We start from the raw sequence: 11,712 nt of genomic DNA, 5'->3' as shown, positions 1-11,712 counted from the left end.
ATCATGCGGAATACAACTAAATTTATTAAGTAAAAGTTATGTTTTCCTACTTGAGGGGAAAAGTCCGTTTTTGACCTAACAGCGTGTAGTTTCAGTTATTCTCCTAAGGAGTTTGTCTCCAGCAAGCAATACTATAAAAATCTGACACAAAGACAACAGACACAGGTGTGTGGTACCAAAACTGCACATCTTATATTCAAAAGTTTTTTTACCAAATGCACATGAACTATAAACGTAACTAAGAGATCAGTTGTAGTTGTGGGTTCAGCAAGACATCACTTCTCTGGATTTAGTGCATGATGGTATATCTTCTCTATCTTCTCATGGGGATATCTGGGCTAATCTCACAATTATTACTGACACAAAATTCCGCAGCGCCTCTACATAATAACACAAAATTCCGCAGCACCTCTACATAATAACACAATAACACAAAATTCCGCAGCACCTCTATAAAAGAGCCTAGTTTATACTAAAGAAATACTAAATTGTCGGTTACAAGTAAGATAACTGATTCTTACTTAACAGTAAAGCTATGCTCACACACTTCATATTTCTAACACCCTGGTGTCTTATAAACTAACAACGCTGACCTTATATAACCTCAGTATCAGCAACGTCTAATAAAAATCTACTGGAAGATGAAAAGTTATATCTAGTACAGAAATAAGATTATACACTAGAAACCTACATTTAGAGCCTTCGAACAGAGTAGAATTTGTTAATTCAGAAGATGACAAAGCTACATGTCAACACAATTATTACTATATAGGCTTGCTAGTAATATGCACTATTATTTCGTAATACACCACTATCCCACAATGTTTCACAGCCAGCCTCACTGCCTCATCTCATCTTCTCCTATCATCTCAGTAATTGCCTCTGACTCTGAAGGTTGTAAACTGCAGATATGGTGGCCACCATGTCAAACACAATTACTGCATAATCCTCGCAAATCATTCTCCACAGAACCCGGAGGTTTTGTCTCTCCTGACTGTCACACTGTGGATGCAGCAATGGTACCGTAAAGCTCCTTTCACCTGCATTTTGGGGGTTTTTGTTCACCTGACAACAGTTTTCCGCCTTCTAACCAACTGTGTCTATACTAACACGTTTGCATCCAGCATTGAAATAATAGTCCAGACACATTAACTTACAAATGGTCTTTTATATGTTTTGTTCTTTGAAAAAAAAAAAAAAATTGCCCAATGTATGTTCTTTGAAGAAACTGAATTTTGCCTAATGATATTTTTGTGCTATTTGCCCAATGTATGTTCTTTAAAAAAACTGAAATTTGCCCAGAAATTTGCCCAATGTATGTTCTTTGAAGAAACTGAATTTTGCCCAGTGATATTTTTGTGCTATTTGCCCAATGTATGTTCTTTGAAGAACTGAAATTTGCCCAGTGATATTTTTGTGCTCCATGCTCCTGGACTTTTGTCAATTTAGTCTTAATGTGAAAAAAATCTGCTAGGTTTTATAATTGATTATGCCAAATTTCCCTAGGCTTTAAACTGTTGTCAGCTTTCCTATCTATATAATATGGCTATATATGCGAAGAAATGAAGAATAGCTTCAGAAGATTGAAAAGGAGGAATGATGAAGAAAGACACAGGGATAAGGATGAAGACCAAGTGAGAAGAGTATGTGAGAGTGGGGGGGGGGGTGGTAGGAGAGAGAGAGAGAGAGAGAGAGAGAGAGAGTTGGAGTGATTGAGTGGGAGATTTAGGAAAAGGAGGAAGTGTTATTGAGAAAGAAGAAGGGGGTTAAGAAAGATTGAGAAAGGGATGGAGAAATATTAAAAAGGGCAAAAGATTGAGAAAAAGAGAGATGAGACTTGACAACACTGAACTACTAACAGTAACAGTTAATTACCACTACTAGAGATTGAGAAAGGGAGAGATGTTGAGAAAGGGAGAGATGTTGAGAAACGGACAGAAATTGAGAAAGGGCGAGATTGATGGATTGAGGAAGAGAAGAGATTAAGAATGGGAGAGATAGATGGATTGAAAAAGAGGAGAGATTGAGAATGGGAGAGATACTGAGGTTAAGAAAAGATTGTATTGAGAAAGAGAAATTGAGAAAGGGAGCGAGATATTTGGTCTGAAGTCCAACGCTCATGCCGACATTTCGTGCCTCACTCCAGAACCGACTACTCGGGTTTGGGGGTGGCGCTGGCAGCCTTGTCCTTTCCCCAGAGCTCAAACGAATAGTTGTCAAAGCCTGAAATAAAAACAATATCAAATAAAAACGTATCAAATTAAGAGAAGAGAAATATGAGGGAAAGGACCGAATGCTCATTGCAACTATTAGTATGGGGAAGTTAGAGTTTAATGGCAGAATCTGTCTACAAACTTTTAAAAAATCTATTGCTAAATGATGACACGTGGACAATCGAAGACTCATGCATGGCTTTCAATAGCTAAACTTTTCTGTTGCCTTACTTATTGCTACATTAACAAGGAGTCTTTAACAAGCGTCTCACAACAGATTGTGTTAGGTGCATGAACATCGACTACTGACCGACACGATCCTCGGCCTGCTCCTTGGCGCCACGGCCGCGTTTCTTCCTCACCAGGAAGGCAGCAGCAACCACCAGCAGGACTCCGGCTATTCCTGCAGCTGTGCCCACAGCGATGCCGACAGTGGGGAGGGGGGCGGCTGGGGAAACACACACACATCATGGTCATTATAACTACATACTGTCTGCTACCTGACAGTGCACTAGTGTGTAGTATTTGTACATTTGCCAGACATGGAAAAAACATGCAACAAGTCTCTGCAAAGAAGAATGTAGGTAAGAAGGCTGCTAGCACCTTAGACTTTCCCCATCATGGAAAAGATGATAATGTAACTAGAAACCTCTTACAAGCTTTGCCTATGAGATGACATATTACTGTTGGTAATCATTGGCAAAAACAAAACATTGTTACAGACTTGACAGTCACAGAACATCCGATTTTGGTTCAGTCGCTGAGCCATACTTTCTTGAAAAACTAATTTTATAGCTACCTTGTTCTTGTGCATTCTCCACTTTAAAACGTCCCTGGGTGAGGAGGTAACTTCGTGATTGCACTTGAGTAACTATTTGGCATTTTCCTGATAAACAAATTCTATACCTACCTTCTTCTTGTCCATTCTCCACTTTGAAGGGTCCCTGGCTGATGGTTGTTATGTGGTCCGTTTCGCTGGCACGTCGGACGCGGGCCCCGCTCAGGTCGGGCACAGCGCGCCTGCGCCGGCTGGACGGGATGCAGCCCTGACTGCACCGCGAGTCCGGGTCGCTCTGGAAGCAGACCACCATGGTGCAATGGATGTACACCTGCCGTGGGGGGGAAGGACAACATCTTTAGGAACTGGCAAACGTATTCAAGGCAAGGTGATTTTTAACCTCCTTGTTCAAGGTAACCCACGCACCTTTCTGAGAGCACCGAAACAGAGGCATGATATGGCTACCGAAGCTCAAATAAAATAAAATAAGAGCAGGATTAGGCTCTGATAGCTAAAATACATCTACGGGATCAACACCTTACATAATGGAAATCAGCTAGCCCTGCCACCACCCGACCAATGCCTCCCTATTGGCTGACAGCTAGCCCTGCCACCACCAATGACTCCCTATTGGCTGACAGCTAGCCCTGCCAGCACCACTGACTCCCTATTGGCTGACAGCTAGCCCTGCCACCACCACTGACTCCCTATTGGCTGACAGCTAGCCCTGCCACCACCAATGACTCCCTATTGGCTGACAGCTAGCCCTGCCACCACCCGACCAATGCCTCCCTATTGGCTGACAGCTAGCCCTGCCACCACCAATGACTCCCTATTGGCTGACAGCTAGCCCTGCCACCACCCGACCAATGCCTCCCTATTGGCTGACAGCTAGCCCTGCCACCACCCGACCAATGCCTCCCTATTGGCTGACAGCTAGCCCTGCCACCTCCAATGACTCCCTATTGGCTGACAGCTAGCCCTGCCACCACCACTGACTCCCTATAGGCTGACAGCTAGCCCTGCCACCACCAATGACTCCCTATTGGCTGACAGCTAGCCCTGCCACCACCACTGACTCCCTATTGGCTGACAGCTAGCCCTGTCACCACCAATGCCTCCCTATTGGCTGGCAGCTAGCCCTGCCACCACCCGACCAATGACTGCCTATTTTACCAGACTGGGATCATCAATGTTGGGGAAGGTGAATGACTGGATGGAGTAGTATAAGGCCATGTCGTTAGACCGTTCTGTGTCTAGCTGAAGCGTGGTGTCGACGTCACACCTACAGGAATGAAGTGACTGTGAATGCCGCAGAATAATGATTTACTGGCCTAACATGCAACAGCCTGGCTGATGCGTTGTTTATGTGGCACCTATAACGTTAGGAGAGAAGTCATCGTGAACGCCACAGAATAATGATTTCCTGGCCTAACATGCAACTTCACTTGTTCCACCTCATCATGAGGATGACAAATGATGATGATGATGAGCATGCAACAGCCTGGCTGATGCGTTGTGTTGATGTGGCACCTATAGGAGAGAAGTCATCTTGAACGCCACAGAATAATGGTTTACTGACCGAATTTTTAACATGATAGCCTCTTTACTGGAGTAGGTTTTAATTGAGAACACCGGACTCTTGTCTTGTCCGAAGAAACAAATCAACCTTTGATGTAAGATAATCACGTGAACAGTGACGTACCCGTCCTGGATGATGCTGACGCTCGGAGAGTCGTCAGGGTCGGTACTGGGCGTGGCGAGGCAGCGGAGAGCGAACAGCTCCAGGTCGTTCAAAGGTGAGTTCACGCTCAATCCGAAGTGCAGACGGTCGGCTGAGGTCACCTATTCAATCACAAATAAAGGAGAAAACAATAAAAGACACAGAACATTGGGAGAGGGACGAGTTAGGCAAAGAAAGTGGTTACATTGTTATATCAATAAATGACAAGCATAACTGAAACGGCAGTAATGACTTTCCTGCTGGTTTGCACACCAGATGACAATGACAGTTTTTATATAACCATAACAAGACAAGTAGTTTGACAGATATTAGTAAAAAATGAAACAACAGCAGACCTGCACAGGGTAGTCGTCTGAGTTGTATGTTGCAGTGAAGTCTGACGATGTGAACATGTGCATCTCAAAGGTGAAGCTGTTTTCCGCGTCCACAACTTGCACACTAAAACAGAACCATATAGTATTAAAAAGTATTAATTTCATGCTAATTAGACATTCAGAATGGATGTAAAGATGAACCTGGACTGGCTGGAGGCTAGATTTCGATCAAGAACTCTGCATTCATTGTAATATTTTCTTGCTAAACAAGAGGAACTTACCGAGGAGACGGGATGTTGTAGAGAATCTCCCTCCCCTGCGAGACCACGTACTAACGGAGGAACTTACCGAGGAGACGGGATGTTGTAGAGGATCTCCCTCCCCTGTGAGACCACGTACTGACGGAGGAACTTACCGAGGAGACGGGATGTTGTAGAGGATCTCCCTGTCCTGTGAGACCACGTACTGACGGAGGAACTTACCGAGGAGACGGGATGTTGTAGAGGATCTCCCTGTCCTGTGAGACCACGTACTGACGGAGGAACTTGCCGAGGAGACGGGACCACGTACTGACGGAGAAACTTACCGAGGAGACGGGATGTTGTAGAGGATCTCCCTCCCCTGTGAGACCACGTACTGACGGAGGAACTTACCGAGGAGACGGGACCACGTACTGACGGAGAAACTTACCGAGGAGACGGGATGTTGTAGAGAACCTCCCTCCCCTGTGAGACCACGTACTGACGGAGGAACTCACACCGGAACCTCTTGCTGAAGGGCGTCCCTCTCACGGCTCCGTTGTCAGACGTCAGCTGATTGGCGATGGCCTCGTTGGTGAAGATGAATTTGTCAGCTTCTGACGACTAAAAACAGGGAGAAATGCAAAGAAGCTTACTTAACAATCAGAAAGCTCTTGCAATGAATTGCTATTGGAAAGATATTTCCAGCCATAGACATGGACCACTTTTTACCTTTTTGTTTCAACTTTTGCCTTACCATTTTTCTCATGAGCCGTGTCTTGAAGGCTACATGAACCACTTCTGGATACTGCACTAACTCACTGTATCAGAATATGTTCTCCTAAGTCAGAAACATCAAGCTTAGGCACGCTTAACTTTCTGACTCAGTAAGGCTGCTTGGGAAGATACCCTAGCCAATTGAGGCCGGAATGATTCTGCACCGGGAAGGTCCCCTACTCTTTTCGCTAAGTGTGGTGGCTTCTTTTACGTACTCGAGGTGTGACTCTCCTGAGACACGAGATCTCAATGTCCTTAGCAATCATCGCTCGCCATATCTATATCTACAGACACCTATATCTACGTACACTGCGTTTTCCGCGTGTCTATCCTCCATTGCCCGCAGGTCTCGTCACATCTACTGACAGTAGACCGTGTCCATACCCCATTGTCCAGCACCCTACTCACATCTATTGACAGTAGACCGTGTCTATTGTCAGTAGTCCGTGTCTATTATCCATTGTCCACAAGCCTACTGACATCTACTGACAGTAGTCCGTGTCTATTCTCCATTGTCCACAAGCCTACTGACATCTACTGACAGTAGACCGTGTCTATTCTCCATTGTTCACAAGCCTACTGACATCTACTGACAGTAGACCGTGTCTATCCTCCATTTTCCACAAGTCTACTCCCACCTACTGACAGCAGACCGTGTCTATTCTCCATTTCCACAAGCCTACTCACATCTACTGACAGTAGACCGTGTCTATTCCCCATTTTCCACAAGTCTACTCACATCCTGAATGGTCCCGCAGTCCTGCAGACCTGCCCGCAGAGTCACCTCCGTGTCTGTAACCGTGGCGCCGCAGCTGGCGTCCAGCAGGTGCATGTTGTCCACATCTACCGCTGGTAGCGCCGCTCTGGGGAAGGTCACGGTCATGTGGTCCTCATGGCACTCCACGTTCACGATAACCTCAGCTGGAAAATATATCCAATATATCTCACTGAACATGTAATGTCCATCGCATTAACACGTGCACATTCACGTCTTTGGTGGAGGTTCTGCAAACAAATAGTCTGAATGACCAGATCTGAAGTCAGAAACACTGTATAAAGTCTTCAAGTTACCTTACAATCTTACACAATGTTCTCAACTCCTTTGGCTACCAATGCTTGATTTTATCTTCGGGCTTCTGATGTACGCAACACGGTCATGTGGTCCTGATGGCACTCCACGTTCACGATAACCTCGGCTGGAAAATATATCCAATGAATCTCACTGAACATGTAATGTCCATCACATTAACATGTGCACAATCACGTCTTTGGTGGAGGTCAACAAACCATTGATGATAAATGAATTTCATTTTAGGACGAAGGGAGAATATAGCATTCCTTAAGTCAGTTGTATTGAGAGATCTAAGCCTCCCTTCATTCCCCATCTTCGACAAACCTGTGGTCTCTGTCCCACTGATCTCTCCAACTTCCTGGTCGCCATCTCCAAACGCCGTCAGGGTGAAGGTGTACTCCGTGTCTGCCCACAGTCCGGGCACGGTGGCCGCGGTGTCGCCCGGGGAGGGCGGGGGAGACAGGTCCCGGTGCGAGGCCCCGGCGTGACGATAGCGCAGCCGGTACCGGGTTATATTCAGGTCAACAGGCGCCGTCCAGGACAGGGTCATGTAGTCCATCCCGACATCCGTGAAGACTAGGTCAGACAAGCCTGCGAGGTGATTTATACACACAGAGTGGAATGCATTTAGCCCCTCAGTCTGTACATGCTAGCAACACTTTTTCTCTATTTCCATGTGAAAGGTTCATTAGTCACAGCCTTTTTTCAGGATCAAATTTTTTATGTTTTGCTAGATGTGTCGTCTATTATGATATGCTAGATGTGTCGTCTATTATGATATGCTAGATGTGTGGTCTATTATGATATGCAATATATATATATATATATATATATAATGCAAATAGAAGCATGTCTGTTTTTTCAGACTGGTGACAAACGATAAGGAAAAGTGCATTTTATACCTGTGCAGGTGACCCCATCTCCGGTGTAACCTTCGATACAGGTACAGTCGAACCCCCCGTCCGTGTTAGAACAGGTTGCGTCCTCATGGCAGTTGTGTGTGCCATTCGCACATTCGTCGATATCTGTGGATACAAACAACACACGTTTCCAGTGCTAAATAAACCTATGAGACTTTGTGAACGTTTTAAAATGGAATATAATGGAAGTAATACATGCAATGCAACAAGTACAAACGCACAATACAATCCCTAACGCTCTTACCAGCACACGTGACTCCATCTCCACCGTAACCGTTGGTACATTCACAGATGAAGGAACCGTCCGTGTTGGTACAGGTTGCCTGGGCGTGGCAGTTGTGTGTGCCATCTGCACATTCGTCGACATCTGTGGATACAAATTAAACAGCACAGTCACATCACTTGTGCTACATTGTAACTATGCTATGGGACTTAGTGTTTTGATACACTACTCTATTGAAATGATGCAGTCTAATATATATCATAATGTTACGTACATAATTTAGTATAATAGCAACCTCTCATGTAGTAGTAACATTACAAAATAAATGGACCAATGAAAATCTTGGTAAAAGCAGGTAGTAACGCATTCGTCGACATCTGTGGATACAAATAACACAGTCATGTCATCTTTGCTACTATGTGAGTAAAGCTATAATGGTGTATTGAGTTTTGATACGTTACTCAATAAAAATCATGTATTCTTTAAATATATTGTCCAATTCAATGTTCTTACCAGTACAGTTGACTCCATTTCCACTGTACCCTTCAGTGCAATCACATGTAAAAGAACCGTCCGTGTTGGTACAGGTTGCCTGGGCGTGGCAGTTGTCTGTGCCATCTGCACATTCGTCGACATCTGTGGATACAAAGAGCACAGGTTTGTATGTATTATTTGTATACGTATCCAGGACCTCCATGAAAAGCACTGTTAGTCACTGATAGAAGTTTACCCTGGTATAAGAACACAGAGAGAAATAAATGAATAGATAGATTGCCGCTGATGAATAATCCAATGAAACTTCGTAAAAGTTATAACATGGAGGTAATTTACTAAGAAGATGTATTGTCGTTGTCTCTGTCAGCAGGACTAGCCCTTTGTAATAGCCACTGGCTCGTTGAAAAGAGAAACGAAACTTTGATAAGATTCAAATGATGTTTCACAGATAAACAGGGATGATTTAATACTCGGGAAAGAAATATGAATGAGTTAGAGAGTGAGTGAGTGGGTGAGTGAGTGAGTGAGTGAGTGAGTGAGTGAGTGAGTGAGTGAGTGAATGAGTGAGTTAGTGGGTGAGTGAGTGAGTGAGTGAGTGGGTGAGTGAGTGAGTGAGTGAGTGAGTTTATTTGCAACATTATAGATGTCTTAGCGGTTTCTAAAGTACCTTTGTAGTGCCGTTGACAGACATACAGACCCACAGCATAGCCATTACACCATGGCGACTGAAAACATGACCTTCTTGGCGAAGGTAATAAGTTGAGTACGGTACTTACCGCAGATATATTCATCACTAGTGGCCAGTCCAAACACCTCTATGTTCGTGGTTGCCCAGTCAATCACGTTGCCATGTTGACCACAGGAGTCTGGCCCCACCTCAGCTGGAGTCAGCACGCGGTCCCAGAGGTTCACCTGTGACAGTTCTCCGCTGAACGCTTGATTCGGGTCGAACCCTCCCCCAACTGTTTCTTGATCCTGTGCAAGGATCCATGTCCCACCACTGCGCACTTTTCCTCCTACCTTCAGCCCCGAGCCGGAAGCCTGAAGAACGCCGTCAGTGTAGACCTGCCAGGCTCCATCGGTGCTGCGCCAGGTGGCACATACTGCATGCCACTCACCATCCCAAACAGGCAAGGCACCAAGGTCAGCTCCTTTACCTCCTTGTACGAACAACTGGAAAATATGTTTTAAAGGCATTGGCAGTTATCTTGCGGAAATTACACCATATATTGCTAAACTATTATTGAAAAATAAAAGATAAGTGGTGACTTAGTTAACAGAGGTTTGTGATTGACAACTTACTTCGCTTATGCCCCTTCCTTTATTGAGGATGAGTAGCTCATTGTGATTTTCTTGTACAGCATAGCTGACCACACCTGCATGGCTGGTGGAACTCATGTCGGTGCGCATTTGCAGACATAAAGTAAAACTGCTCAAGTCCTGAGCCAATGTTGTCCCCAGCCTGGCGTAGTTACTGACGCTTCGTGGAGCCGGAAAGGTTATCTTTTGCAAATTATCTGCCGTGCATGACAGGAAAAGATGATACTTTTTAAAGAATTCTTTGTTAAGAGTTTATTCAGTTTCATCAAAAACTTTCCTTGGATGTCAGGTAACTCAGTTCAGTTCATCCTCGGAGATCTTTTGGAAATAACCTGCCTGACCTCCACCCACCTGCCTTCCCATCATGCAGTGTTTCCTAAACTCCACCCAATGCCGTCCCATCATGCACTACTGATTTCCTGACCTCCACTAACCCGCCTTCCCATCATGCAGTGTTTCCTAATGGTTCCGGTTCGGAGTTTTTCTTACGATTCGGGCCCGATTTGACTGTCTCTGAGAAAAGCACTGGCGCTTCTCAAAACATCGTTTTTCGGACAATTTGATGTTTCCGATAGAAATGGGTCCCTTGTCGCTGACCAACAGACTCACTTGACATTTGTTGTAGAAATGTTGTTTTTGGTAAAAACCATAAAAAATATAAGCTTTTCATCCAAAAATTGCTAATTTGGGGTCATTTTGTACAGGCCGCTACACGGTAAAAATGAGTTTTCCTGGGGTAACGACTAATATGGCAATGAAGGTCAAGACTTCTTCTGTATACTGAGTAAAATGGAAACAAAAAGTTATCCGATACGTTTTCCGCAAGCTCTGATGGCGCTAAAACACCCAAAACGCATATAGAACGCACGATCTGGGTAATCAGGCGACGAAACCCTTTACCGCTATCGCGCGCACTAATACCTGGAAGTGTTCGCCGCACGATCAAATCTCCGACACCATAAAATGCTACGAACAACAAGTATTTGGAGAAGTATAAAAGATTATACATTGCTAATTTAGAAGCGATAGCCGGAAAATCTAGAGCCAAAACTATAGAGACAACCTCTGATTTGCGTCTTATTCTTAGGGGCTATTTAGATATCTGGTCACTTGAAATTCCGAACAGGAACCTTAACTCCACCCAATGCCGTCCCATCATGCACTAGCGATTTCCTGACCTCCACTCACCCCCTTCCCATCATGCACTGTTTCCTAAACTCCACCCACGGCATGTTTTCAGTCGGCTTCCACAAAGCCTAGTTAAAAACACGTATCGCCGTTTGGCATGGAGCATAATCGGAAACACTATCATAATCATAGTTTCCCTAGGCTTGGCTGTTGAAAATTGTAAGCTGCATAAACAGTAATGCTGACTATGTTAGAAAGTATGAAATTATCTAAAACAAAAATCTTACCTTGAGCCGTCCCGCCTGCAGCCATAGCGAGCAGAACCAGCAGCCCCACGGGTACGGCCACTCGTGGGCCCATCGTGTGTTCTCACCTGGAATAAAGTCATCAGGAGGGGGGATTATTACCCGACACAGTGTCACAATTACTTCTACACGCTTAACCAAAGCGTTCTGCGGTGTGAGCAACAGGCGATTGGGAAAATATTCA

The 11,712-nt window shown here is 44.7% G+C and overlaps 2 protein-coding genes across 7 annotated transcripts in view; one reads left to right on the top strand and one right to left on the bottom strand.

Annotated features, from left to right (window-relative positions):
- Window positions 1-11,712, top strand: part of LOC118416885 (creatine kinase, flagellar-like) — a 778,750-nt gene that overhangs the window by 318,150 nt on the left and 448,888 nt on the right.
- LOC118416888 (uromodulin-like) overlaps window positions 169-11,712 on the bottom strand; it is a 59,376-nt gene continuing 47,832 nt past the window's right edge. For 2 of the 6 annotated variants that reach the window (XM_035822167.1, XM_035822166.1), the window contains exons 2-16: window positions 11,511-11,596; window positions 10,078-10,292; window positions 9,552-9,948; window positions 8,794-8,916; window positions 8,302-8,424; window positions 8,040-8,162; window positions 7,462-7,728; window positions 6,805-6,986; window positions 5,740-5,912; window positions 5,071-5,173; window positions 4,697-4,836; window positions 4,168-4,276; window positions 3,124-3,322; window positions 2,524-2,661; window positions 169-2,223 (exon numbers count right to left, since the gene is read on the bottom strand). In XM_035822167.1, coding sequence (XP_035678060.1) covers window positions 2,153-2,223; window positions 2,524-2,661; window positions 3,124-3,322; window positions 4,168-4,276; window positions 4,697-4,836; window positions 5,071-5,173; window positions 5,740-5,912; window positions 6,805-6,986; window positions 7,462-7,728; window positions 8,040-8,162; window positions 8,302-8,424; window positions 8,794-8,916; window positions 9,552-9,948; window positions 10,078-10,292; window positions 11,511-11,583 — 2,436 coding nt within the window. In that variant the 5' untranslated portion in view covers window positions 11,584-11,596 and the 3' untranslated portion in view covers window positions 169-2,152. Of the gene's footprint in view, window positions 2,224-2,523; window positions 2,662-3,123; window positions 3,323-4,167; window positions 4,277-4,696; window positions 4,837-5,070; window positions 5,174-5,739; window positions 5,913-6,804; window positions 6,987-7,461; window positions 7,729-8,039; window positions 8,163-8,301; window positions 8,425-8,793; window positions 8,917-9,551; window positions 9,949-10,077; window positions 10,293-11,510; window positions 11,597-11,712 lie in introns of those variants that run through there. The other 4 variants (XR_004831275.1, XR_004831276.1, XM_035822168.1 and 1 more) reach the window with 4 other exon arrangements.

The sequence above is a fragment of the Branchiostoma floridae genome, chromosome 5 (assembly GCF_000003815.2).
Source record: "Branchiostoma floridae strain S238N-H82 chromosome 5, Bfl_VNyyK, whole genome shotgun sequence".
In the NCBI taxonomy this organism is placed as follows: domain Eukaryota; kingdom Metazoa; phylum Chordata; class Leptocardii; order Amphioxiformes; family Branchiostomatidae; genus Branchiostoma; species Branchiostoma floridae.
This window is presented reverse-complemented; position numbering and strand designations above follow the sequence as displayed.